We start from the raw sequence: 26,467 nt of genomic DNA, 5'->3' as shown, positions 1-26,467 counted from the left end.
CAAAGTCCACCTAGTACCAAGACAACAAAAAGAAGGAAGAAGAAGTGCTGTGGCAGCTGCGGGCAGGGGGTGGGGAAAAGACCGGGACACAGCGAAGGGCCTCTCCTCCCTGGGACTGCTAGTTCGCAGATGCTGACTAATCCTGCAGCAAGCGTGGTTAGACGTGAGGTCACAGCGGGAGCGGCAAGGAAAACCTCTCCAGATAACTGCATGCCTCCCCACTGCAGCCCTCTGGCGCCAGGGTTGTAAAGCTGAGGTCTGCAGAAGCCTGCCCAGGCCTCTCAGGGCTGCCCCAAGGTCACAGAAGAGGATGCCCCTTGGGGGAACCATGCTGTATGCCAACCTCCAAGCCCTGCTGGGGGCACGGTGATTGAGGGTGAGTTGCCAAGCCCTGGCCTCTGGGTTCCAGTTTTGGTCCCTTCACTTTCTACTGGAATAACCTTGGTGTAGTGACTTCATTTCATATTATCTCAATCTCTTTATCGAAAGAAATGGTCATAGGGCCTCTCTGGTGGTGCAGGGGTTAAAGATAGCACTATCAAGCTATCACCAGGCACTGCAGCATGAGTTTGATCCCCAGGCAAGAAGCTGACAGACGTCTCCTGACCCGTCCGCTGCTCCTCTCAGCAGTGTCTTTCAGTAGATCTGCATGTTCTGCTCCCCACTTTGTCTCTGGTGAATCTTCTCACCTGCCCCCTCCCAGTACCTCTGGCCTACACCCCAGTTCTTGTATGCCTAACTAAATTATTCTTTAAAAAAATAAAATAATTTTAAAAATGGTCATGATGCATAATTAGTATCTACCTCCTAGAGCTTTGGGAAAGATAAAGGAGAAAACCCAGATTATATTCTATAGCTCACACAATGTAGGAAGTGCTCAACAGTTATTATTATTACATTATTAGAGCCTTGGGAAGGGGGTAACGGCGCAGCTGACTGGCAGCAGAGCAGAAGCACCCGGAGCTGCCTGGCACACAGAGGCAGTGCCTGTGTGTTTGGTGACTTCAATTGGGTCCAGTCTCCAGCTGGGCTAGGGGCCTTACAGGACAGGGACTGTGTTCTGAACACCTGTGCCCCCGGTACCTTTCCTAGGTCCTGGGGCACAAGAGTTGTTTTTTGAATGAATGAAGCAATAGAATCTGATCACCATGGCCAAGAGGATCAAAAGAGAAGAAGGGAAGCAGGATTTTCAGAACCAAGCTGAAGATGGAGGGAACTGAAGATTACAGCCACAACGTTAACCTCCACGTCGCAGAAACAATACGGCGATACCTGTGGTTCCCCGGCTTGCCAGCCCCCCTCCATGAGACCTGCTCTACCTTCCAAAAGAGGCTCTACCACACCATTAGCCCAAACACAAGCAGGGTCGTCTGAGCCACTAGGACCCAGATCAGAACTGTCACTCGCGCTGCCTAGGCTGGCAGGCTTGAACCGCCCACCCACTGTGGGGAAGCTTGAAGATGGGGCTGCTTCAGAAGCTGGCTCCGCAGCAGCAACAGGAACTATGGTGGGAGAATAGGGTCTCTACACAGCAATGGCATTTCCAGGTCAGTGTGCAGGGACAGGCAAACTAGCACTAGTGTAGCAGAGAGGGTGGGTGAGCAGACACCTAAGGCCTGGACCACTGGCTGTGGCCACCAGGGTCTGAAGACCCTCATCACACTAGGAGACACACTGTCACTCCAGGGCTGAGTGCTGTTGCTGTAGGGTCAGCTGCTACAGGCTGAGAGGCCTCACTGACCGGGCTGGAGGGAGCCAGGCAACCTGTCTCTGCTCCCAGGCCCCAGGGCGTCCCTGCCCCCGAGAGAATCCTGACTGGATCCCTGAATCCTGACTGGACTCCCTGAAAGAGGGAAATAAAATGCCAAAGCAATGTATCCAAAGCAATCTGCCTGATTTGCTCTACGTGAGGATGGGGGCGGAAACATCTTGAATTGTTTACAGATAGGGTCAGCGTTGTAACTAGACAGGGGGCCCAGGGAGAAGAGAGGTCAGGGTGGAAGGAAGAACATCTGTCCCTCCTGTCTTTCATCCTGAAGCTCTACACACAGGAGCAAGGACCTTACACTTCGGGCCACCAGCCTTCCCTCCCTGAATACATCCCTGCCAATGGCACCACCTGGCCCTCTGTTCCCTCCCTCAAGGCAATGGTGAAGGTGGGAACAGCTGGGTTCTAGGGGCTGCAGGGCTTCTGTGTCCTGGGAGCACTACCAGAGTCTCTCTCCCTCCTGGGGGGAACTAAAACTTAAGTGAGCCCAGCAGTTTTGTTAACAGTAAACAACCCACACAAAAAGGCTGAGATCCAGCAGATGCCCAAACACAGTCACGCCCAACCTGCTCCTCTCCCTCTGTCTCCACCTGGGCCGCTGTGAGCCAGCAGACACACAAACAGATACGCAACCAGGAAGCACCAAGCCCTGGGGTGCCCCTCTGTGCCGCCTAGGGCTCAGGCCTCACCCCAGTCCAGCCTGCTCTGGCCTCACCTGTACCTGTTTATTAAACAGATGCCTCCACAATGGGCAGCCAGAGTGGCCTGGCCCAGCCCAGACAGGGAAGGTGACTCGAGACAGGCAAGGAACTGGCGAAGCTTAGTGTGCAGGGAACAGGCAGCTTAGGAGACCCAGGGGCAGGGAAGAGCGAACAATGCCTGCACTGTTCAGCCCCACTCACAGAAGACTCACACACAAAATCTTTACAGAGAACTCCAGGAGAAAAGAGGGTGTTGTGACCCTACTCAGGCTCCTCTGTCACCCCTCGGTCAAACAGGGGCTCCCTCTAACCCAAGAACAAAAAGGGAGAGGGCAGCCTGCAGAAATAGCTGGCAAGATGAGGCCTGAGGGAGCAAAGGGGCACCTGGCTGGAGGCCTCTAATTACTGAGAAGCTGCCTCCTCTGACAGGCTCCTTCCAGACCCGCTCCCACACCAAGCACCAGGCAGGCCCCGGCCCTCCCTGCTGATGGTCCCTGCCCCAGGATCTCCTGTCTCTCTCAAATCCTTGTCTATCCGGCAACAGGAAGCAACATTTCAGTCCAGCAGGGGGGATGTAGGTAAGAGGTCAACCTCAAACAGCAAGTAAGAGGCAGAGATCATTAGAGGGCCTGACAGTCAAAGCAAGCTGTCCTGGGCAGGCCAGGGCTTAGCCCAGGAGCCGTGTGCACAGGGCAGCTGGGTGTAGTGACCACTGGGTTCCATGTTGTTGGTTCCTATGCACTAAGACACTCCACCTCCACTCCAATTTTTCTTTTTCTGGTGTAAAAGAAGGCCAGAAGGAGGAGAGGATTCACCAGAGACAGAGTGGGGAGAAGAACAGGCAGATCTACTGAAATACACTGCTGAGGGGAGCAGCGGGTGATACAGGAGAGGTCTGCTGCACCATGTGGGTCAGCTCCCTGGCTGGGGATCAAAGTCAGACATGGTGGTGAAAGCACTGAAACTTAACCTCTAGGCCACTGGGGCGGCCCTCCACGCCATATTCTATACCAAGGTGCCAGAAGGCCTCAGGGCAGGTAAGTCACTTGCTGGAGGTCTTAGAGATGGTTTGTTGGGAAGCTGAACTTGAATCCAGAATGTCAGATTCTACTTCAAAGCTCCAGCTTTGACCTTCAGCTGTATTACCTGGGAATTACCTGAGAAAATGCTGAGAGAGTAAAGATAGGACAAGCCACACCAGATGGACCTTCATGACACCTAGTGGCAACAGGGCTGCCCTGAGACCTTAGCATGTGGCCCCTGAAAGTTAACCCAAGTGAGACAGGACCTCAGCGGGACACCAAGAAGTCAATGAAGCCAGTGGATATGGGGGAAGGAAATCAGGCCCTGAGATGGGAAGGAAGAAGCGTTGATGGGAAGGTCTATGGGCACTCATTCCTCTACGACACAACCTGAGGCTGTAGGCATCAGCTTTTAGACCCTCTTGGCCATTGCTACAAAATGTTTTCATTTTTTTTTAAAGATTTATTTATTTATGCATACAAGAGCTAGGGTACAGGTCAGAGACAGTGGGAGTAGGGGTGAGAGGATTCACCAGATCAGGGAGCAGAACAGGTGGATCTACTAAAATACACTGCTGAGGGGAGCAGCGGTTGAGACAGGAGAGGTCTGCTGCGCCATGTGGGTCAGCTCCCTGGCCCAGAGATAGAACTTGTTCTGCAGTGGTTACAGATAATGTCATAGTACTGTGCTTTAACTTCTTGTACCACGAGGGAGGGCCCTAAAATGTTTTCATTTAAATACAAAGTAGGGCCTCCCTGGTGTAGCAAGGGGTAAAGCACAGAAATATGAAGTTATCTGCAGCCACTGCAGCACAAATTTGATTCCCAGCTAGGGAGCTGACCCACATGGCGCAGCAGACCTCTCCTGTCTTACCCTCTGAGGCTCCCCTCAGCAGTGTATTTTAGTACATCTGCCTGTTCTGCTCCTCACTGTCTCTGGCCTATACCTCAGTTCTTGTATGCATAAATAAATAAATCTTTCTAAAAATCCAAAATAAACTGGGGGATGGATGGAGTTAAAACATTCACATTCACAGCAATAAAAGCAAATGGTAGTTCTAAAAAACTATCAACCACTGACCTTTGGGTTTGGGAGGAGCCAGGAATATCTCCACATCTATGTCTTCAAACCAGTATGGTGGGGACCAGGGCTGACCCTGCTTTGTTTCAAGGTAAGGAACACAATTTCCCTCCCATCATCACCACAGGTACAATGCCTGCAAGGGTCAGGAGTACAGAACTGGGGCCCCTTACAGAGTCCAGGGCTGGGCTGGACTGTGGCTTCCTTGGGTAGAGCCCAAGTGTCTCACCATCGCCCCCACCTTACCTAGTCTCCAGAGATCCAGCATTCTAAGGGGTGAATCTGAGCATTGAACTCATCACTTATTCCTTCATTGAGAGTAAAATCCAATCTCCCCAGTGTCTGCCCAGGTCATGCAGGCCCTGCGCGCCTTCCTACCACTCCAGTCATCTCCACTAGTCCTCTGCCTCTTCTCACCCAGTGTGCAGTCCACCTGAAAGTACTTTGGAACTCCTGGCCCACTCTCTCCTGACTCACCCCTCCTAACAGCTCACATACTTCTGCTTAAACATCAGTTTGTCAAGTAACTTTGCCCTAGATGAAGCATTCTAATTCCTGGCACCTTGCTGTTTGTGGAGAACAACATTAAAAAAAAAAAAAAAAAGATTTTTTATTTATGCATGCAAGAACTGGGGTGTAGGTCAGAGGTGGGGGGTGTGAGAGGATCCACCAGAGGCAGAGTGGGCAGCAGAACAGGCAGATTGAGGAACAGTGGGCCAGGCATCAGAGGTCTGCTGCCATGTGGGTTATCAAACTTGTGTTGCAGTGGCTAGCAATAGCTTGAGAATCCCTGCACCACCAGCGAGACTCTAGATTGTGGAGTACAACTTCAACTTGGAATCCTGTAGGTCTGTTTGTGATGACTTGTAGTGGCAAACAGCAGACTCCCACTGAGGCAGCCCAATAAATGTTCACTGAATGTGTAGGCTATATGAAAGAGAAGATTAAACACCCACAGGTAGCCCCCTGAGTTGACCTTGTCCAGTGGGCCACCAGATGACTAAGAAAATTAAGGAGATAGGTGTGGGAGTTACAGCAGCCATTCAGGGCCAAAAGGACACCATATGGAGAAAGCCCCATTCCTCCCAGGCTGGGGGTCCAGTTGGGGTCCTGTTGACACCAGCCCTATGTTCTCAGGCTCTGACATCAATCCTGATTGGCTAGCCCGTGGTAAAACCAGTGAGGGGTAACAGAGAAATAAGCTGTTTCTTTCCTTCTCCCTCCTCACCAAGTTGGAACCCAGCACCATGTCTGTAGCAAGATTCTGAAAAGAGTTCTGAGAACCTTTTAGCAGGTTCAGGCAAATTTTCTTTCAAGAACAAACCAAAGCATCAGTCCTAAAAGCAATAAAAAGCTGATACATCTGCACCTCAATCAGCTGTAAGCAGATCAGCTTAACATAACTGTTATTCAATCAATCCAATAAATGAGCTAGCTGTTCCTCTGTTATTCAGCTGTCCACCAAGTTTGAAAATGTTAGGCCCAAGCAGAAACCTTGACCCTAAAATCCTCCAGGCACACCCAGTTAGGTGAGGCATGGAGATTCCTGGTCCAGTAAGACAGCAGGTTACGTAGACTCCAAGAAGCAAGGAGCAAGAAGGCCAGAGAGATAAGATGTGTGAAATCAGCAGCCCGCCCAAAGAGGATGCTGGGTCAGCAGGCTGCCAGATAGTCAGAAAAACCAAAATCAGAGGCATGAGCAAAGGCACGTGATAAGAAGTTGATGTTCAACCCACAATCCTGACCCTTCACCTTCACTTTGGTCTATGGGAGGGCCAGGCAAGCCTCTCAAGGACTAACGCACCAGCTCAGCACAGTGTCTGTATAGTCTGTGGGTCTCCTCCCACTCAAATGGAAGAAGAAGTCAAGGTTGAGGCAAACGTGAAGTAACCAGCCCCAATAGTGCCAACACCACAAAATAAATTAAGTCTCTGGGGAAAAATCTGTCCCTCCAGCACTATAGTGGGTGCAAAAAAATTTGACCACAAGAGTACATCAATCTGGGTGAGATGCTAAAAGTTTCCTTTGGGATGAAAATGTTTCATTTTTAAAAACATTTTTAAAGGGTCCTCCCCTGGTAGGCGCAACGGGTTAAAGCACAGCACTGTGAAACTATCTGCAGCCACTGCAGCACAAGTTTGAGCCCCAGCCAGGGAGCTGACCCACGTGGCACAGCAGACCTCTCCTGTCTCTCCCGCTGCTCCCCTCAGGAGAGTGTTTCAGTGGATCTGGCTATTCTGCTCCCCACACTGTCTCTGGTGAATCCTCTCACTCCCCGCACCTCTGGTCTGTACCCCAGTTTGTGTATGCATAAATAAAATTTTTTTTAAAAATTCAAAAAAAAATTTTTTTTTTCATAAAAAAAAAAACTCTGTTCAGCATGAGAGAGCCCATTAGGGTCACGAGCAGGAAGGGTCATGATCTAAAAGGAAGCAGTGAGAGGGAGGAGAGGAGGAGCCAGACTCTCCAACCTGTTCCTTCCAGAGTCACTAATCTCCTAACATCTGTTGGACAAAGCAGAAAGCTTATTCAAAGGTCTGAGTGAAACTCCTCTCCCAAGATTTCTTGCTGATGTGGGGAAAGGTCTGCCAAGAGCCCTTAAGGCTAATAGAAATATTTCTGAGGCCAAAGGTGAAAGGTTATAAGTGATATACTCTGCCCTCGCTTGCCTTCCCTTTCTCCTGCCCTTAACCTCGCCAGCAAAGCTTCCCTAGAGACTGAAACACTCAGGAATCTCCTAGGAAGGTCAGAGAAGGCAAACAGGGCGGATTCTACACAGAGTTACAGGCAGCATGAGCTGATCCAAAGCTTCCTCCCAGCTCTCAGGAGGAAGCCTAGGAAGAAAAGGCATGTCAGTGGTACTGGCATCAAACCTGGGTGATCTCCATCTAAGGGAAACAGGCAGGGAGGGGGCTGGCAGACAGGCACTGAGGAGAGAGATCACCAAGTACAATCAATGGCAGCCTCTGTTGGGAACAGAAAGGTAGAGGCTGTGGACCACCTGCATCCCACTCTCACCAGAACCTGCTGACCCTAAGTATCGAGGATCCTCAATAGAGGGTGGGGATGTGTGTGAAGGTGGGGGCGCCGTCCTTCCGGTAGACTTTCCTTCTGGTAGGCTCCTCGCCTGCCTGCTGCATTCAGCAGCACTAATGGTGTGGCAAAGTGAAAGAACAGCCCTGCTCATTTCCATAAAGGCTCCCCTGCCTTTCTTCCTCTCTCCTCCATTGCAGTTAGAAGGCCACTGAGATGGTTCCCACAGCCTGGGAGAGGAAATGTCCTTTAGGAAATCAGAAAGCAGCAAAGACAGACCAAAAAATCCTACCCAACAAGTCCTTAAGAGACTCCATGATGGCCTAAAAAAATCGAGATTCTAGATCAACCCTTCATGGGGTGGAGGCCAAGCCACTTCCTCTCTCTGGTTGCACCCCAGCCACTGAATCAGGAGTTCCTCTTTCTTACCTCAGGGAGCAACATGTTTACTGCAAGGCAAGTGTTGTGCCAGGCCCTGGGAGAAGAGTCCAGCTACACTCCTCACTGGAGGAAAGAACACTCTGGACTTGGTGCTATCAGTTCCCAATTGTGTAGTCTTGGACAGATGAGAAAAATCCGTCTGGGCCTCAGTTTCTACATCCACAAAAGGGGACAGTGATATGGATCCAATGGGCTCTTGCTAACCGGGAGGCGCTGTGCAGTGAAGTGGTACTGCTGGTTGGTCTTCACCGCCATCCGCCCTGTCTCCCAAAGCCCCCCTCCAGGAAAGCACCGCGAGCCCAAGGCCCTGACCTCACCTGGCTGGGTACATAGGTAGGAGTAAAAGCCCTCCGACTTGAGCATGATGAGCAGCGAGCCCCAGCCCAGGAGGACTGCCGAGAAGAGGAGGTTCTCCACCACGGCGGTGCAGGCCATCCACCATCGGCGCCGATGGGCAGTGGCGAGGGTGGGCGCCATGGCGCGGCTCGGCGCGGCTCAGCGCGGTGGCCCGATCCGGCTTGGCAGCCACCTGCGCACAAATCTCGGCGTCAGCAACCAACCCAGTCCGGCCCGAGCGGGCAACGCCGGCCGCTGCCGCAGCGCGCGGAGCTTGTCACCCCTCGGCGGCGCGGGCTGTAGATGCGCGCAGCGAAAGGAGAAAGCCCAGCCGCCCTTCCCCGGACCTGGGCCATCCCCTATCTCACCCCTGTCGCTGCCTTAGGCCGCCGGAGAACAGTTCTCCCCCAACCGCAAGACTTCTCCCTTAGCTGACTCAGAGGTAAACTGAGGCACGAAAGCAGGAAGAGACCAACGCATGCTCAGGGACGTGGAACTGGTGTTTGCCCCCAGCAGGGCAGATGTAGCTTGGGGGCTAACAGGGGAGGCAGCCCGAGATGCTGACACCAGGTAAGGGGCATACCTGGGGGTTGCCAGTCCCCTGGGAGCCTGACTGGGGCCCTCCCGCCCGACCCCGAGACCCTTCCCCAGAGCCGGTGGCTTCAACCACAAGATCAGCGCACGGAGCTCCGGAACGACCCGCCCACGGTCCGCTCATTGGCCTGGCCGCACAGGAACTACTGAATCATTGGCCACCGTTCAGGTCGCTAGGAGCAGCGGCCACGCGAACCCCGCATGGGAGAAGCAAAGCCGGTTCAAACCGGCGGCGCGAGTCAGCCGCGCGACCCCCTCGCCGGGCCATTACCTCAGTTACGAGCCCGCCGCCATGGAAGCGCACCCCGCTCCCTCCCTCCCCTAGTCCCTTCTCTACTCGTCATCTCTCCCCTGGCGACTCCTTATCCATCCAGTTCCTTCCCTCTCAGCTTCACACATCTTCTCCCCAGGCTCCCGCTAGTGCCGCTGTGGTCCACCCTCGCGGGAGGCCCTGGTCCCGGAGTCCCAGCTCACCCGGCTCCCAGTGGTGTGTATCGGGCCCGCCGGCGCCTTTTCTGCCCCCTTTTATTCCAGCCCTTTTATTCCGACCCCGAGATGAAAACACTGCCGCGCGCTGATTGGCTGAGAGGGGCTGGAAACAGGCGTCGCCCAATCCACTGCCACCCGCCCGCCCAGCGGCAAGCAGAAGCCGGTTCCGGCCGGACTTGGAGACAAACAAGAGAGCTGGGGGGGCTGGGGGGCAGCATCGGGCCGTGCCTTTGCTCTGCCGCTTTAAACTAGAGTCCCTGCCGAGCTGGGAACCCCCAGGGTGTTGTCTCTTCGCCTCGCCAGAGCGCCACCCCGAAGCCCCGCCCGGGGTTGATACCCCGGCTGGGTGTCCGGCGCCCCCCGAACTTCTCCAGCTGCAAGCTTCCACTTCTGAGCTGGAACACCCAGCTGAGCTCCCCACTTTGTACATGGCTCCGGCAGGCTACTTAGTCCCCGGCTTCGCTCCGCCCTGGGCACCATGCCCCGATGCTCTGGCTCCCCGTGGGTGGTTCTGCTCCCGCCGCCTCCGTTCCCTCCTTCCCACGCAATGCTGTCGGCTGCCTCGGGCTTTGTATTTTGATTCTGCACTCTTGGGCTCCTAGTGTCCCCCGTGCAGGCGTCGTCTGCGCATCCCGGATAAAGGATCACTGTCCGGGGGTGGTGTGCCTCTCCCTACCCTCCTAATTCATCCCCGCCTCTTGGAAAGAGACTAAGCTGGCTGCTTAGTCCCCGGAAGGTGTCACTTGGGAGATTCTGAGGTGGGGGTCTGGGACGTGTTTGTGTCCCAGGACCGTGTCTTCCTGGTCCCCGTTCCTGCTTCCCTTGGTCCCCTCGGAGACACTCCCCAGCCTCCACACAGACTGATCACGGTGGTGCTCACCGCCAGAGTTGACCATTCCATATCCACTGTCCTGAGCCTCCCTCCACCCCCTTCCGCCTCGTTCCCGGACATCTTCAGCTAAGGATCCCCTATGTAGGGTGATGGAATGGGCAGCAATAAACTGCGAGCCTTAGTCGGACTGCCAGGAAAGAGTGTGGAGTGGGATTCCCAGCCTTATCATCCCAGCTGGACCTGTCAGGGAAAACTGCCAGGAGAAGTGAATGGAGCCCGGCACTGGAGGTTCAACTGCGCAAATGCGTCTCTGGACCGCAGACCCCACTTTAACCCCTGAGCATCTTCCGCCCTGCCAGTCCAGCTTGACCTCCCTGGCAAGCTCTCGGAATTGGCTTTTTGCCCCAGGGTTCTGGAGTCACTCTTTATCTAGCCAATTTCTTTCCTCTCATATTCACATATCTTCTCCGTTGGTTCCATTAGTGCAGCTTTTGTCCAGGGCCCAGGTTCCAAAGTCTCGGCTCACCCGGCGGTACTAGTGTCCTAGCCTCCTGGGGCAGCCTGTTCCCCCCAGACCGAGAGCGCCCTCTGCCGTCGGGAGCCCTCTGCTGGCACGCGCCCTCAGAGCGCGCCTGGAGCCAGGAACTTTGGAAAGGGCTAGTTGTTATATACTCTGCATACCCTCACCCACTTTACGAATGCCATCTTCCCTCCCTCTTCCTAGAGTCACCTGCTAAAGGGTGTCTTCAAGGTAGCAGTTCCACACACATCTCTGAACTATTATAAACACCTCTCAAAAATAATTTACTCCTTATAATGGACCAGGCGAGAAAATAATAAGAATAATGAACAGCCATATACTAGAGACATTTTGTGGGGGTGGAGTGGGGAATGGGACCAAAAACGGGGGGGTGGGGAGGTGGGGAGGAAAGTGCACGGGATTATGGTGATGGCACACGGGTGACTTGGTGATGGGAAACTTGCGGGGATTACAATTGAGATGGGGAAAAAACGTACAAAATGATGTAAAAATAAACTTATAAAATAAAAAATAATAATAATTTACTCCTCCCCTTCTTCCTCCTCAGCCCCGCTCCCCCCACCCCCAAAGTGTCTGCTTATTCTCTCAGATAAGCACCACGGTTTATTGACATTAGCCACTGACATTTTTTCAACAAATATTTGTTGGGCACCTGCTGTTACTGTTACTGCTGATCCTTTACCTGATCCCTGCAGTCATACCTCCTATTTATCTAATCTGCCCATTTGTGTCCCTAGGAGTGCTACTGCTGTTCACCTGCCTCCAGTGTCGGTCCCTTAAATCCATGTCCCCTTTCTCCCAGTGAGCTATGAGAAGTGTAAAACTGACCTTGGTATATCTGACCCTGCTAAAATCCTTCAGAAACTCACGACTTGCCCTGCAGGATAAAGTTCAAGTTCCCCAACATGACCTCCACAGGCTCCTCCCTACTGGGCTTTTCCTTCCCGTGAAGACTGATTGAACTGCCTGGTCTGAGAGTCACTGGTCACGTAGAATTGCTTGTGGTTCCTGTACATGCTGTTCTTTCACCTCCGACCCTCAAGCAGAGTCCCTTCTTAGCACCTCCTCCAGGAAGCCTTCCCTAATCACTTCCCAGAGTACTCTCTACTTTGCTCCCTGTGATTATCTGTTTTTCTGTTTGTCTCTGCCTTTCCCATTGACTATGAACTCTTTAGGGGCATGACCTTTGTCTTTTTAAAAAATCTCTTTATAGGTTGTATTGTGAAGAAATAGAACAAATTTTTCATAGAAGTCTTAACTAAAAATTGCAATTATTGATGTAGAATAAAATGGATGTAAACATGTTTTCCTCTTTGAAGTTTGTCTTTTAGTAACTATAATTTCTTTTGTCTATTTTTTTTAAAAGATTTATTTATTTATTTATACAGAGCTGGGGTACAGGCCAGAGATGCGGAGGGTGAGAGGATTCACCAGAGACAGAGTGGGGAGCAGAACAGGCAGATCAACACAGTACACTGCTGAGGGGAGCAGCGGGCGGGTCAGGAGAGGTCTGCCGCACCATGTGGATCACCTCCGGGGCAAGCAGGGATCGAACTCATGGGGAAGTGGCTTTAGCTTCTTAGTGCTGTGCCACCAGGGAGGACCCTCTTTTGTCTATTTTAATTGTATTTATAGGCATAGGTTCACACCTGCTCACCGGAATGTTACCACACCACTCCCCTAAAGTACCCTTAATCCTTTACCATAGTCCTTGGGGCTCCCTGTACCCTTTGCTTCCACCTCTACCCATCCTCGCCCATTAATAACTTCAATTCTACAGTCAGATTTCTAGGGTTTGTTTAGGTTTAGCTTTGCCCATTTGTTTTGTTTCTTCATATTCCACATATGAGTAAAGTTATTCATTACTTGTCTTTCTCCTTCTGACTTTGCTTAGCAAATCTCCTCTAGCTCCATTCATGCTGTTGCAAATGACAAGATTGCAATTTTTTTCTAGTGAACTTTGTCTTACTCAGCTTTCTTTAATCAGTCCTTAATACAGAAATAAACATAAAACATAAGCATAATTTCAGTGTGTTGAATGAAAATATGAATAAACACAAAGAAGTGGAAGATACCAGTTTCTTGGGACAGGAGGCTCAACACTTGGAGAATGATGGTAATGCCAATACCACTTAACCTTTCTTGAGAGATCAAAAGCTACTAGGTGCTTTATATACTTTGTGTCAATCTCCACAATAATCTTGGCAGATGGGCATTATATCCATTTTTCAGATGAAAAGGTTGAAACCTTAAATAATGTCTCCACATTCACAAAACAAGTATGTTTGAACTGAAATGTGAACAATTTGAATTAAAAATCCAGTTTGGTACTTCTTCAGTCTTTTTGTCATGTTACCAGCACTCTAGGTGTGTCATAAAGAAACAAACCACTGGGGGCCTCCCTGGTGATGCAGGTGGTTAAAGTCTCAGGGCTATCTAGCTATCACTAGCCATTGCTGCTTCAGTTTAACTCTCTGCCAGGGAGCTGAACCACAAGGCACAGCAGACCTCTCCTGTCTCCCCACTGCTCCCCTCAGCAGTGTGTTTCAGTAGATCTGCCTGTTCTGCTCCTCATCTGTCTCAGGTGAGTCCTCTCACTGCCATCCTTCTCTACACTGGCCTACACCAGTTCTTGTATTCATTTATAAATAACAATAAATCTTTTTTTTATGTTAAACTTTGTAATCATAGAAATTCAAATTTTAAAATTTCTGATGGTCAAAACAAAAACTTCTACCTCTACAAGGATTTAACTTTTAAAATTTCATAATAAAGTAATGCATTACTTTATTGTGCTAAAATATACAGTTTTTAGCCTATCAGGTTGGGTGTGGGGCGACAGATACCACCATAGTTTGTGAGCATATAAAACCATGCAATTTTTTTGGAGGACAATTTAGAATAAGTTCAAAAATGTTTAATGTTCTTACCCCATTAACCAACAGATTCACTTTAGGAAGCTCTTCTACAGAAAAAGTTGTACAAATTCCACAAAGAAAATATGAACAAAATAAAATAAGTATACTGTATCATTTATTGTTTCAAAACAATTAAAAACAACCCAACTCCCCACACATAGGGGATGGTTTAACCTGTGTTATTTCTACATGATGAAATCTCATGTCTTTTTTTTTATTTAATAAAAAGAGGTAGCTTTATATTTACTGACATCAAAAGGTATCCAGGATACATTAAGTTAAAAGGCAAATTGCCAAACAGTATGCTTCAGAAATTCTCTTTTGTTTTGTTGTAAATATTTCTTTACAAGCACACACAAAAAACTTGGAAAGGAAGCACCTAAGCTGTTAAAGGGATTCTTTGAGCACTGCCATAGAAAGGGAGGTCACTTTTATTTCTTGACTAGGTCTAAAAAGTAGGTGAGGAAAGAATTCAAAACAAGAGCAACCCCTGGTGCTGCAGGGGTTAAACTCAGTGCTATCACCCCCATAACCTGATTCAATCCCTAAACAGGGAGCAGACCTCCCAGGTCTCACCCCAGCTCCCCTGAGCAGTGCTTTTCAATAGATCCACCTTTTCTCTCCTCACTCTGACTCTAGTGAATCCTCTCACCTCTCCACCCCCACTCCTGGCTTAACCGTCAGATCTTCCATGTGAGAAAAAAAAAAAAAAACAAGCTCAAAAGGCATCCAATGAAAGGTAAATCTATCTCTTAATTTATCAACCCAGACTCCTCTGAGAAGAGAAATCTAATTTTTTACTATACCTCCAATGTTAATAGTTAATAATTTTTAAGCAAAAAAACCCCAAAACATTGCTTTTTGTATTTTTAAAAACCTCTACCTAGTGAGAAAAGCAAAAAGAAAGTTCACTGTAGAAAATTGAAAATTATACAGAAGTTTAAGAAAATAAATATCAGATACAATCTTGTCTACCAGAGAAAAATACCAATTGATGCCTTTCCTTCAAATCTTTTTTATACACACAATATCATTTTTTTAAAAAAGTTTGTAAAACACAAACTCTATACAAAAAGAGAGAGTTCTAAATATGTATTTTAAGGCAAAAAAAATTCATAAGAAAGGAAACTTATTCTTTATACAACAATATAGCTTGAACATTTTCCCACATTAAATATTTTTGCACACACAACATGATTTTTCAGGGTTGTTTAGGAATCTACGTAAGAAATATTTATTTAACCTATCTTTAACCAGCAAACATTTAGGTTTTTTCCCATTTTAGAAAAATATTTTGCAAATGAAGAAGGGGGAAACTGCTTTTTGGGGTAAACAGGGTCCAAAGTAATAGAAAAAAAAGTTCCTGTAGTCATCTCTTTCCCCTTCCTGACCCCATCCTGCAGGGTCTCTGCCGGGCTTTCCAGAACATTCCCAGAGCACTGCCAGGACCCAGAGCCAACTGGCATCCAACCCTGACTGTTCCCTGTAGAAGGGCAGGATCTTTGGTATATCTGTCCTGGCCCTGCGATTGTTTTCCAGCTCAAAACACAATCTGATCCAGGGCTAATTCAGATGTACCCCCATCCATAGTCTTACTATTCCCCAGTGTCAAGGTCCTCAGGGCTCTGGGGGCCCAAACATAGGTGTAACATTCTCATATTGAGGTTCCTCCTGCCCTTCCCCTTCAGCAGGCTTCTGAGGGTCCTGTCCTAGCAGGCTACTGGTGGGGGCTGGCTCCTGGGCGCTCCCTGAGCCCTTGATGCTACCCCCCAGACCCCTGGTCACTTCCTCTGGTCTGGCTTCTGCAGACTCTGAGGCTCCAGTGACCTCTTCATGTGGGGGGGCTGAACCAGGACTCTGATTGGCAGAGCTGGAGGCCAGCCCCGGGCTGCCCTTGTTCCGACTCAGTGCCCTGCGTGGAGGCTTAGGGATGGCACTCTTGACTTTGGGCTCTGCCTGGCCTTTCTGGAAACTACCAAATCTCCGAAGAACAGACCTGACAGGGCCTTCAGATCCCCGGGGAGTCCCTGCCAGCATGTAGATCGTGGTCACAGAGTCTGAGCTCTCCTGGACACTGCCCTCAATGGCTTCCACACGCTCAGCCACTGTCCGGCCTCCAAGTGGGAGCCGGCGGCGGCTGACAGCAGAGTCTTTAGGGCTGGCAGCACCAGGAGGGGCATCATTCATTTCTGCTTGCTCTGAGCCAGCACAGTCCTCAGTCTCCGGGCCATGAGGACCTGGCTGTGCCCCCCGGGGCAATCTCTTGGGCTTTCGAAGTGGGCTGGAGAGCTCCCCTGAGCTCTGGTGATTCTGTGGTGCAAACTTGGTGCCTTCGGCGAAGGAGACCGATGGTCGCTTGGCCCTGGCTAGACTGGAAGTGCGTGGGATGGCGAAAGGTGTAGAGGCATCCTCAGGGGGAGGGAAGGGGCCTCCAGCTAGATTGGCCTCTGGCAACTCTTCTTGGGCCACAGGGACCATCCCTAGCAGAAGAGACACACAAGAGCTTGGCCAGAGTTGGGTGGGCCATCCTAATCCACGCTGCTCCTCCAGATCAGCATCCTCTGGAGTCCTCAGAAATGGGACAAGGAAGGGCCTCCCTGGTGGCTTAGGGGTTACTATCCCTGCTACAGCCTCGGCCAGGGAACTGCACACATGGCACAGCAAACTTCTGTCTGGCCCGCTGCTGCCTCAACAGGATATTTTAGTAGATCTGCCTATTTTGCTCCCCATGCTATCTCTGGTGAATCCTCACCCCTGCACCTCTGGCCTGCATCCCAAATTATTGACCTATCAGTCAATAATTTAAAATGGGGCAAGGGAGAGGGTGAGGATGCCAAGAGATGGGATGGGCAGGGCCTATCCAGGCAGACACTACCACTTCTATACTCTTTGAAATCATGCCACACTCTAACCAAGTAAAAACTCTTTCAGTGCCATACGGCTATCTCTCTCATCACTGGGCCTTTGTACACACTGTTCCCTCTTCCTGAAATATCATTCTCACCTCTCTAACGTTCACTTGGCTAATGCCTACAGATTCTGCTAGACTCAACTCCATTATCACTAATACTGAGTCATTTTCCCTGAGCCCAGTTATCCCTGATATGGCTGGATCAGTCCCTAGTGGTATGTCCCCATCAAAGCATGTATTACTGTGTTCTACCAGTATCTGGTTATTGTTCACCATTAATAAACTTGATGAAAACAGGAATCTGTCTAGTTCTTTCCTTTGTCCCAGAGCCAGAAATAGTGACTGGCATAGACTGGGCACTTGGTGCACAGTTACTGATGGAATCAAGAAAATGCTATTTGGGGCAGGGCTGCTCAGGGGGTGAGTGGCTACCTTCTTGGGGTGGGACGCAATAGGCAGGACCTTCGTCATCCACTCCAGACTCAGAATCAGAAGAGAAGGAGTCATCTGAGGCCCAGCCAGCAGAGGGAGGCTCGATGAAGCTGTGGTTGAAGGGGACCTCCGGGTCGTGGTGGGAGACTGTAAGGGGCTCAGATCAGGCACAGAGCCTGATGGGAAGCCTCTCCCATCCCAGGCCCTGACCCTCAGTTCCCACTTACCTGTCACCCAGGGAAGCTTGTGGCTGCTGAGGGAACCACAGGGGAGCACAGACCCCAGGCTGGTCAGTGCCCCCCAGACCTGTATTTTCATCCTGGACACAGCAGCTCCATCTCTCACTGATCTGAGGGTGTAGGAGAATGGTCAGTACATGGGCCCCTAGTGGGGGCTAAGTGCAGGCAGGAAAAAGAGCCAGGACCAATTCTGGTCCTGGGGTTACAGTGAGGGAAATAAGGTGACATGGTTTCTCCGTGCATGTCAGTGGTTCCCTATGACTACAGGTAGTATCCAAACTCTTGAGTTTGAGATATGGGCCTGGCACAGAGGACAGTATGACTCTAGAATCAAACAGATCTAGATAGAAGTTCTGGCTTAGACTTCACCAATCTGGACCTCAGTTTCCTCATCTGTAAAATGGGGACAATACTTATCTGAGTTGATTCCCCACCCCGAGTCCAGCACAGTGCCAGACACCCCCAAAATGCAGTTTTATCACCCTAATGGAGCCCCAGCACACCTATCTCAAGTGGCACCACCTCATATGGAACCTGTTCTTGTCCCCATTGCCAAGCTGGAAGTGACTGCTCCACTCAGTGCCATACTCTGTCAGCTTTTGTACATGTCCTCCTCATAGGGGAAGCGCATCTTCTCCAGTCCAGGCTGGAGAAGACAAAGGGGTTTGTGCATATGTGAATGTCCATACCACAGAGGAGGGTGTCATCAGGCTTAGTGCAAGAACTAGTCAGAGAGCATGAACCAAGTCCAGAAAATGGGGTGCAAGCTCCATGCCTACCAGCAACTAGCTAGGCCTCCTCAGGCCTCAGTGTTTTCCTCTATGAAGTGAGAATGCTAATCCTCCTCCCTTCAAGCTCTGCTCCAAATCTCTACTGTTGAGAGCCTCAGAGGAGTGAAGAAGTATAAAGAGATTTTGAAAAGGAGGGTCTCCTTGGTGGCGTAGGGGTTAAGTCTCAGGGCTAGTACCCTGACGGCCCCCCCAAAGGCCTGAGTTCAATCCCCAGCTGGGGAAGGGAGGTGAACCACATAGGACACAGCAGACCTCTCTGGTTTCACCTGCTCTGCTCCCCACTATGTTTCTAGTGAATCCTCTCACCTCCCACACCTCTGGCCCAATTCTTCTACACAAAAATAAATAAAATCTTTAAAAAAAAAAAACAGAGATTTTTGTAAAAGAACAAAGGTCTGTGCAAGCAGTGTTCTCCAGTTGCAGGCCCCACAGTTTTCCTCTTCTCTCAGAAAACCACATGTCTCTGCTAAACCACTGCTCAGATTCTTGTCACTCTCTCTCTAGGGGGTTTGAGGCTTAGTCTCTTCCCCTTCCTGCCCAGAGCTGCTCTGCTTCTGCATGTCCTGCCCACCAGCCTGCCTAGTGCCCAGTGCCCTGCTCATGCTCATGCAACTCAGAAACTCCCCCATGAAGGCTCCTGAGGAAACGCGGCAGCCGACCTGATATCTCCAGGCCAGGGCCATTGCCAACTGCTTCCTTCACCTCTGGCCAAGTATTTGACAAAGCCAGCCCTTCCCCACCCCTGAAAGGAGACCAGATTGAGGAAAGGACAGGCCAGTGTTCACCTGTCCTTGGGGTCCAGTCGGGCAGCCCAGCAGCAGCAGACACAGCAGACGATCCCCAAGAGAAGCAGTAGCAGAGGCACAAGGATGCCCGCAATGAGGGCTGCCTCCTGACCTCGAGACCCTGGGGGAGCAGGGGGTGGTCAAATACTGGGGCTTTCCTGTCTCCCATAAGTGTTGTCTCACCTCTAGCTCTGTGCACCTCCTCCCCAGAATCTTCCACCTGTAGGTCCTCCTCTCTTCTGAGAGATGTAGATTGTTCAACCCGGAAGCCCCTTTCTCCAGGCAGACTCCAGGCTGCTCTGTGCCCTCCTGATGGTGCCTGGTCTGTCCCCCACAAAATCTGGCCCCAGTTATCATGTTTTATCCCATGTCTACCCTGCCTAATAATTTCCTGGGCTCTGGCTTGGTTTCTCAGAGGGCTGGGGCTCTGGCACATTTCAGACGGCTGCAAAGCATTCATAAAGAGGTCAGGCATAGGACTATCTCTGAAATGGGCCCAGCCTCCATGGCGAGTGCTGTGCCACCAGAGCCTGATCTTTCCCTGGATACTGCACCCTGCACCCTGAACCCTCCTTCCACCTTACCCAGTTGGCAGGCCCCAGAGACAGGATGGCAGGATCCCTCTGGGCACTCACAGGGAACAGAGCAATTGTTTCCATGGAAGCCAGATGGGCATGAAATGTTGCAGCTGTGGAGTGACAAGGAGTGACAGGTGGGAGGCTGGGTGAGAAGGGATAGAGGTGGGCAGAGACTGGGGAAGGTAGATTTCTGGGTGTACTAATCCCTGCCCTTTATCCCCCCTCAGGCCAAACACCTTGGATAAGTCCCAAGCAGATTCCCATCCCCCCACCTCTGAGCCACATTCTAAGTACCCTGGCAGTGTTTGGGAGATCACTCAGCCTCTAAGCCAATCTTCCAGGGAGGCCATCGGAGAACTGCCAAACTGCCCCAGCTCCCAGTTCCCAGGGCACAACCCCCAGGGCAGTATACCTCTCATTATCTCCACCCTAGTCCCCCAGACTAATTTGAGATAGAATAAGCAAGAGGCCAAGGCATTCAAAAAAACAGCTTCAGGGTCTGCAGGTGTGATCCAGGCCCAGCCTGCCCCTCACTCTCTGGGCCTCTATCCTCTCATCTATAAGATGAAACTTCTTCCACTCGACACTACAGTCTGTCATATAGGAGGACAATCCGATATTGGTGACAGTGTTCATTAAACAATATTCATTGTTTTACGACCTAAAGACCTCAGGGAAACACCAGTAGGGTTTGTACTCTGCTGCTAAACAACTTCCCCATCCATTTGGAAAATGAGCATCACTCTGACCCTCCCTTGGGAGCAGCAGAACCCACAGCAGTTGTTCTTAGCTATAAGGATATGTTTTTTAGATCTGAGGCTGCTGGGTGTCTGGGAGGGAGAAGCCCAGAAAGAGAAGTTTAGAGAACAGACTACACAGGCTTCCCTTGTGGTGCAAAGGGTTAAATGTCAAGCACTATGAAGCTGTCTGCAGCCAGGCATTACAAATTCAATCCCCAGACAGGGAGCTGGCCCACATGGCACAGCAGACCTCTCCTCACCTGCCCGCTGCTCCCCTCAGCAGTGTACTTCAGTCAGCCTGCCTGTTCTGCTCCTTATTCCATCTCTGGTGAATCCTCTCACCCCCACACCTCTGGCCTCTACCCCAGTTCTTGTATGCATAAATACATAAATATTGCTTTTTTAAAAAGAAGAAAACAGACTACACAGAGGCCTAGGTCCCTGCCTCCCCCCACCCCCACGCCCCCCAGGGCCCTGGTTCTCACCTGGGCCCCCAATAGCCAGCGTTGCAGATACATTCCCCAGTCACAGCATCACAAGCCCCCTGAACACAGGTGGGGCAGGTAGAGCCACAGTCTTCCCCATAGGTGCCAATCGGGCAAGGGTCTTCACACCTGAGGTGAGGCAAGATTCATCATGAGGAGCAGGACAGGCCTGGTGTCATAGGGGAGGTCCTATCCACCTTCTGCCATGCTCCTGGACCTAGGGACCCAACTGTCTACTCCTCAGCAAAGAAGTTCAGGTGCCCACAGGGCCTTGAATCTGGGGCAAACCTAACAGGTGGCATTAAAGAGCCCTGGAAGAACAGGGCAGGAGATCAGAGTGGTGGGGAAGCTGGAAGAGAACCCTGCCCAGGAGCTCATCATCATCCTCAGTTTGGGCCAGGAGGCAGGCCTCAGCCGGCTGTGTGACTGTGTGTGTGGCAGGAAGGACAGCCAACCCAGAGAGGGCTGAGAGTCCTGAAGGATGGTGCAACCCATTCTGACTGCCTTACCTGAGCCCCAGCCAGCCAGGGTCACAGTGCTGACAGTGCCCGGTGTCTGGCTGACAGGCTCCCCCAAACCGGCAATGGGGGCACTGCTGTCCACAGCTCTCGCCAAAGGTGCCAGATGGGCAGGGGTGTTGGCACAGAGTCCCATTCCAGCCGGGCTCACAGGACTGACAGCTGCCTGTGTCTGCAGAGCACGGCTCATTCTGCTTGCAGTGGCCACAGCTGGGGAGAGAAGAGGCTCGTGAGCACACAGCCGGGGAAAGATGAGGCCCCCAAGGTGCAGAGCAGCCAGAGTCCGGCAATGCTGTTACGAGGCTGCTGGGAGTCAGGCACTGCGGAGCCTCAGTTTCCCACTGCTGAACAAAATAGAGTCTGGAGAGATGAACTCTATAAGCTCTAGCAGGAGTCCAGCCCTCTCCTAAAATCCCATTCTGGGATCTGTCCTTTCCTGGAGAACAGGGTCAATCAGGAGCTACCAGGCCAGCTGGACGCCAAGTGGCCACCCAACCTGTGTTTCCCTCTGCCCAACCTTCCCTTCTCTTCCTTTTGCCCCTGCCATCTCTGAGGCCTGGCATGAATGGAACTCAGCAGTTCAATTATATAACCTAAAAATGCAAAATTGAATACAAATAAAAACATGTTTGTTTGTTTGTTTTAAAGATTTATTTATGCTTACAGAACTGGGGTACAGGCCAGAGGTGCAAGGGTGGTGAAAGGATTCGCCAGAGACAGAGTAGAGAGCAGAACAGGCAGACTGATGAAATACATTGCTGAGGGGAGCAGCGGGCGGGTCAGGAGAGGTCTGCTGCGCCAAGTGGGTCAGCTACCTGGCCGGGGATTGAACTTGTGCTGCAGTGGCTTCGTAGAGCTTCATAATGAGGTGCTTTAACCTGTTGCGCCACCAGGGAGAGCCCATAAAAACATGTTTGATTTTACCACTATAATTTGAAGTTTATATATTTTTTAAACATTTATTTATGTATGCATACAGAATTGGAGTACAGGCCAGAGGTATGGGAGGTTAAGAGGACTCACCAGAGACAGAGTGGGGAGCAGAACAAGACTGACAAAATATACTGCTGAGGGGAGCAGAGAGGGAGACAGGAGAGGTCTGCTGTGCCATATGAGACATCCCTGGCTGGGGATGGAACTCCTGCTACAGTGTCTGCTGATAGCTTCATGGTGCTGAGACTTAACCCCTTGTGCCACCAGGAAGGCCCCTCCCAGCTTATTGAGATACAATGACACAGAGCATTGTATAAATCAAGTGGCACAGCACTTCTGTGCATTGTGAAATGATGAGCATAATAAATCTACTTAACAAAAAAAAGTCAAAAAATGTTTTCCTTGTGATGAAGGATAATTCTCAACAATAGTCACATATAGATTAATTTCTCACTGGTCCCTAGCAGTTACTACTTGAAGTTTTTTCTTCTTCCAGGTATTTTTCCAGGTTCATATGTGTGGATGAGACCCACCAGTTGGGGGAGGAGTGGAGGTTCATGAAATCCATTTAGCAGATCCAATATCAAAGATAAGTAAGTAGGGTCCTCCCTGGTGGCACGGGGGTGAAGTCTCAGCATTATTCAAGTTATCACCAGTCACTGCAGTATGAGTTCTGTCTTCGCCAGGGAGCTGCCCCACATGGTACAGCAGACCTCTCCAGGCCCGCCCGCTGCTCCCCTCAGCAGTGTACTTCGTCAATCTGCCCATTCTACCCCCCATTCTGTCTCTGGTGAATCCTCTCACACCTCCCACTTTAACACCTCTGGCTTAGACCCCAGTTCCTATATGCATAAATAAATAAAATAAATCTTTAAAAAATAAATATATAGGGCCTCCCTGGTGGCGCAAGGGGCTAAGTCTTAGCACTCTGAAGCCATCGCAGCCACTGCAGCACAAGGTGCAGCAGACCTCCCCCCCCCACCCGCCCGCTGCTCCCCTCAGCAGTGTGTTCCAGTAGATCCACCTGTTCTGCTCCCCACTCTGTCTCTGGTGAATCCTCTCTCTCACACACAGCCCCTCCGGCCTACACCCTAGTCTTATATGCAAAAATAAATAAACCCTTTTTAAAATAAATAAATGCACTAAGTGATTGTGTGTGTAACTGTAGTAAAGATAAGTATGTGCTGTCTGGTTAAAGTTTTACGTCAGGTGTGTTGTGTTAGCTGGGGTGTAAAATGTATTTCTTATTGTGGGTGAAGATGGTCAGACTAAGTCTTTAAGGAAACCTGCAATCACTTTGTCGCCAGAGTTTTTTTTTTTTAAGAGATCATTCTTTAAGTTTGACGTGCTAATACTATTTTTTTGTTTAATAGTAATGGAAGGAAGAGTGGGTGAGACTGATCTAGGGACACAGGGGCCCTCCCCCCCCTTCATTCTGCCCCTGTATATTTTTGCGGAAAGGATGGCACACCCTCACAGCTTCCCCCCCTTTTCCCAGAACCCCCGGGTCCTCCTACGGTGTCCTCTTTCTCTCTCATTGCCTTCCCGCTCCTGTCCTCCCTTCTCCCCTTCGCCTCTCCCGCCCCTCTCCTCCATTTCCTTCTCCTCCTGCGCGCTGGCCGGCTTCCCCCAGCCGGGGGCCCTGGCCCGAGACCCGACTCACCTGTCCCGACACTGGTCCCCGTAGCGGCCCGCTGGGCAGGGCAGCTCGCAGCGCGCGCCGCGGAAGCCGGGCGGACAGGTGCACTGGCCGGAGGCGGCGCTGCAGTGGCCGCGCACACACTCGCAAGGATTCTGGCACCTGGAGCCCCACCAGCCCGGCCGGCAGGCGCAGCGACCACTCTCCTGAGAGCACGGCGAGCCATTGCAGGTGCATTCGAAGCTGCAGCGGCGGCCCCACCAGCCCGGATCGCACAGGCAGGCGCCCGTGGCCGGGTCACAGCGCGACACCATCAGGTTGCACTGGCACGGGCGGAGGCACGTGGGCGACCACCAGCCGGGATCGCAGCGGCACGCGCCCGTCTCGGGGTTGCAATGCCCACGGGAGCCACAGGAGCAGGCGAACTCGCAGCGCTTGCCCCAGCGGCCAGCTTGGCAGTGGCACGCTCCGGTGGCCGGCTCGCACTGGCCATGTGGATGGCAGGCACAAGTCTCACGGCAGTCGGGGCCCCAGTACTGGCCCGGGCAGCCTGTGGGGGGAGGGGAGGAGCCGGGAAGAGGATTGGAGGGTGAAGGGAAGAGGTGAGGCCTAGGCACTGATGCCTGCCCCCTGCCCCTTTCTGCACCACAGAGGGGCACCAGGCCCACCCTCCAAAAACCAGGGACAGACCCTTGGAACAGCTGGTAGCCTATCCTCCTGGGGCACAGCTCTCTTCCTGCTGATCCTGTGATCTACACGACCCTCAGCAGTAGCCTGGCCTCCCACTTCACATTCCAGAATACACTCGAAGATCCTAGAGGGAAAGGGCTTGCCAAGAATCACATAGGGCTCTTCCCTGGGGTTGCAGTGGGTTAAAGCACAGCACTGGGAAGCTATCTGCAGCCACTGCAGCACAAGTTTGCTCCCCTGCTGGGGAGCTGACCCCCATGGCGCAGCTGACCTCTCCCGTCTCCCCACTGCAGTGCATTTCAGTCAATCTGCCTGTTCTTCTCCCCACTCTGTCTCTGGTGAATCCTCTCACCCCCTGCACCTCTGGCCTTATTCCAGAATTGTATGTATAAATCAATAAATATTTTAAAAAAATCATATAGATGTGGGTGGCTCTTCCCTTTCACTGGGCTCCCCCAAGGGCTGGGAGTCAGGTGTTGATGTTGCATGCATGCTGCCAGTCAGGATCTGCAGGACAAGACACATTTCCCCCGGGTGCCCCCCTTCACACAACTCCTTCTCATGTCCCTGTGCTAGAGAGGGAGACAGTCTAGCCAGAGACCTCCTTCCACACCTCACACATGGACAAGGTAGATGGGGAGACTGAGAAATAGATCTGTTTGCTACTGAACAGGGATCACTGGCGTTTTTTCTGAGAAGTTGCAAAGGAAGATGAAGGGGCCAGGACTGAACGAGTGGGTAGGGCTTTGTGGATATGGAGGAAAAACCAGATGACTCAGGGCATCTCCTAGAAGTGCGTCACTTCCCATCCCTGGGCCTCAATTTCCTCAGTGAAGCCCGGAAAGGACACTGCCCCTGCTGTTCTAAGATTGTATTCCTACCTGCTCTGCGCCCCACTCCCCCATCCTGCCCAGCAACTTTACCCTCCAGTGGAGACTCAGGACTCACGGGAGTTGCAGTGGGCACCGAAGAATCCAGGTTTGCACCGACAGAGGCCTGGTTTCACACATATCTCATCTTTTCGGCAGGCATCCAGGCCCTCACAGATGGCTGAAAAACACCCCACCCAGGTTGGAAGGACTGGGTGCCATCAAGAGGTGTTCTGTCTCTTTCTGGCTCCTAGTTCCCTTGGGACCAAGAGTGGGTACCACAGGGACCCCAGTACTAGCAGTGCTCAGGAGGGAAAAGAGGCCCCAAGAGAGTAGAAAGGAAGGGCACTGGGCTTTGTTCTCCCCTCTCCTCCACGGGGCCCATCTGACCACTCACGGATGGTGCATTCTTGATCTTTCTGCCTCCAGCCTGGGCAGCACTGGAGCTCAGCAGAGGTGCTGTGGGGCCGAGAGAGGTGAGCTGGGGGTGGGGTACAGCATGGCTCCACAGGTATGGATCACTGTCTCTGGCTGAGATGTGGCAGTTGCCTCAGCCCCACCAGGCAGGCCTAGCCAAGCATCCCAGCCCCAGTGTCCCCAACCTCTTTCCCTGGCTTTCCCACTATGTACCCTGACCAACAACACCCTCCAGATTCTTCCCAAGGGGCTCCCCAAGTCCATCCTCCCCTCAGTGCCGTGACAGCCTTTCCCCACATATGCTTACCCTCCAGTACCTCAACTTGGTTCAATCACTTTCCCATCAGAGTCCCACAGGACTCACCTTTTGGTCATGCAGACATGCTGCCCGTTGGGGTCCAACTTGGAGCCCTGGGTGCCCCCAGGCCAGAGTAGCAGCAGAAGCAGTATTCCCAGCCCCATGGCGGCCTGTGCAGCTGCAGCCGGGAGGGTTCGGGTTCCTCTGGCCCCCACTGATCCCAACCCCCTCCCTGTTTCCTCTCAAGGCTTTTCCTGAGGAAACCAGGCCCAAGGGGCGGGGTGCCATGAGGCACCTCCCTAAGAAGGTGGCACCAAAATGACCAAACACCACATAAATGAAAGGGAAGTCCAAGTCAGTGAGGAGGCCCCAAATGGGAGCTTTAA

General features: G+C 51.6%; 2 protein-coding genes across 4 annotated transcripts in view; both read right to left on the bottom strand.

Moving 5' to 3' along the window:
- Nucleotides 1–9,538, bottom strand: part of SLC43A2 (solute carrier family 43 (amino acid system L transporter), member 2) — a 39,890-nt gene extending 30,352 nt beyond the window's left edge. The window contains exons 1-2 of one of the 2 annotated variants that reach the window (XM_004684797.2): nt 9,451–9,538; nt 8,364–8,575 (exon numbers count right to left, since the gene is read on the bottom strand). In XM_004684797.2, the coding sequence (XP_004684854.1) occupies nt 8,364–8,523 (160 nt within the window). In that variant the 5' untranslated portion in view covers nt 8,524–8,575; nt 9,451–9,538. The remainder of the gene's footprint in view (nt 1–8,363; nt 8,576–9,450) is intronic. The other variant, XM_012726371.1, reaches the window with a different exon arrangement.
- Nucleotides 9,539–14,934: 5,396 nt separating this feature from the next.
- Nucleotides 14,935–26,272, bottom strand: SCARF1 (scavenger receptor class F, member 1). Of its 2 annotated transcripts, none has more exons than XM_004684796.2 (11): nt 26,148–26,272; nt 25,764–25,825; nt 25,446–25,547; nt 23,832–24,357; nt 21,227–21,445; nt 20,718–20,846; nt 19,499–19,602; nt 18,915–19,035; nt 17,327–17,448; nt 17,100–17,246; nt 14,935–16,236 (listed from the first exon to the last, which is right to left on the bottom strand). In XM_004684796.2, the coding sequence occupies exons 1-11, from the start codon at nt 26,243–26,245 to the stop codon at nt 15,374–15,376; spliced, it is 2,493 nt and encodes an 830-aa protein (XP_004684853.1). In that variant the 5' UTR covers nt 26,246–26,272; the 3' UTR covers nt 14,935–15,373. The 2 variants fall into 2 exon arrangements, with proteins under 2 accessions (XP_004684853.1, XP_012581581.1); XM_012726127.1 differs by having other exon boundaries at nt 16,117–16,236; nt 17,100–17,209.
- Nucleotides 26,273–26,467: the final 195 nt, after the last annotated feature.

This window comes from Condylura cristata, unplaced genomic scaffold (genome assembly GCF_000260355.1).
Source record: "Condylura cristata isolate star-nosed mole 26May11 unplaced genomic scaffold, ConCri1.0 scaffold00017, whole genome shotgun sequence".
NCBI classification, from domain to species: Eukaryota; Metazoa; Chordata; class Mammalia; order Eulipotyphla; family Talpidae; genus Condylura; species Condylura cristata.
The sequence above is the reverse complement of the archived record's forward strand: the minus strand, read 5'-3'. Positions and strand labels throughout refer to the sequence as shown.

Coding starts and splice junctions, on each gene's coding strand:
- SCARF1 (XM_004684796.2), bottom strand. CDS start 26,245: ATGGGGCTGGGAATACTGCTTCTGCTGCTACTCTGGCCTGGGGGCACC. Junction 24,358..25,445: donor CGGTGCCCACTGCAACTCCC/GTGAGTCCTGAG, acceptor CTCCCCCCACAG/GCTGCCCGGGCCAGTACTGG. Junction 19,603..20,717: donor GCTGGCTATTGGGGGCCCAG/GTGAGAACCAGG, acceptor GTCACTCCACAG/CTGCAACATTTCATGCCCAT.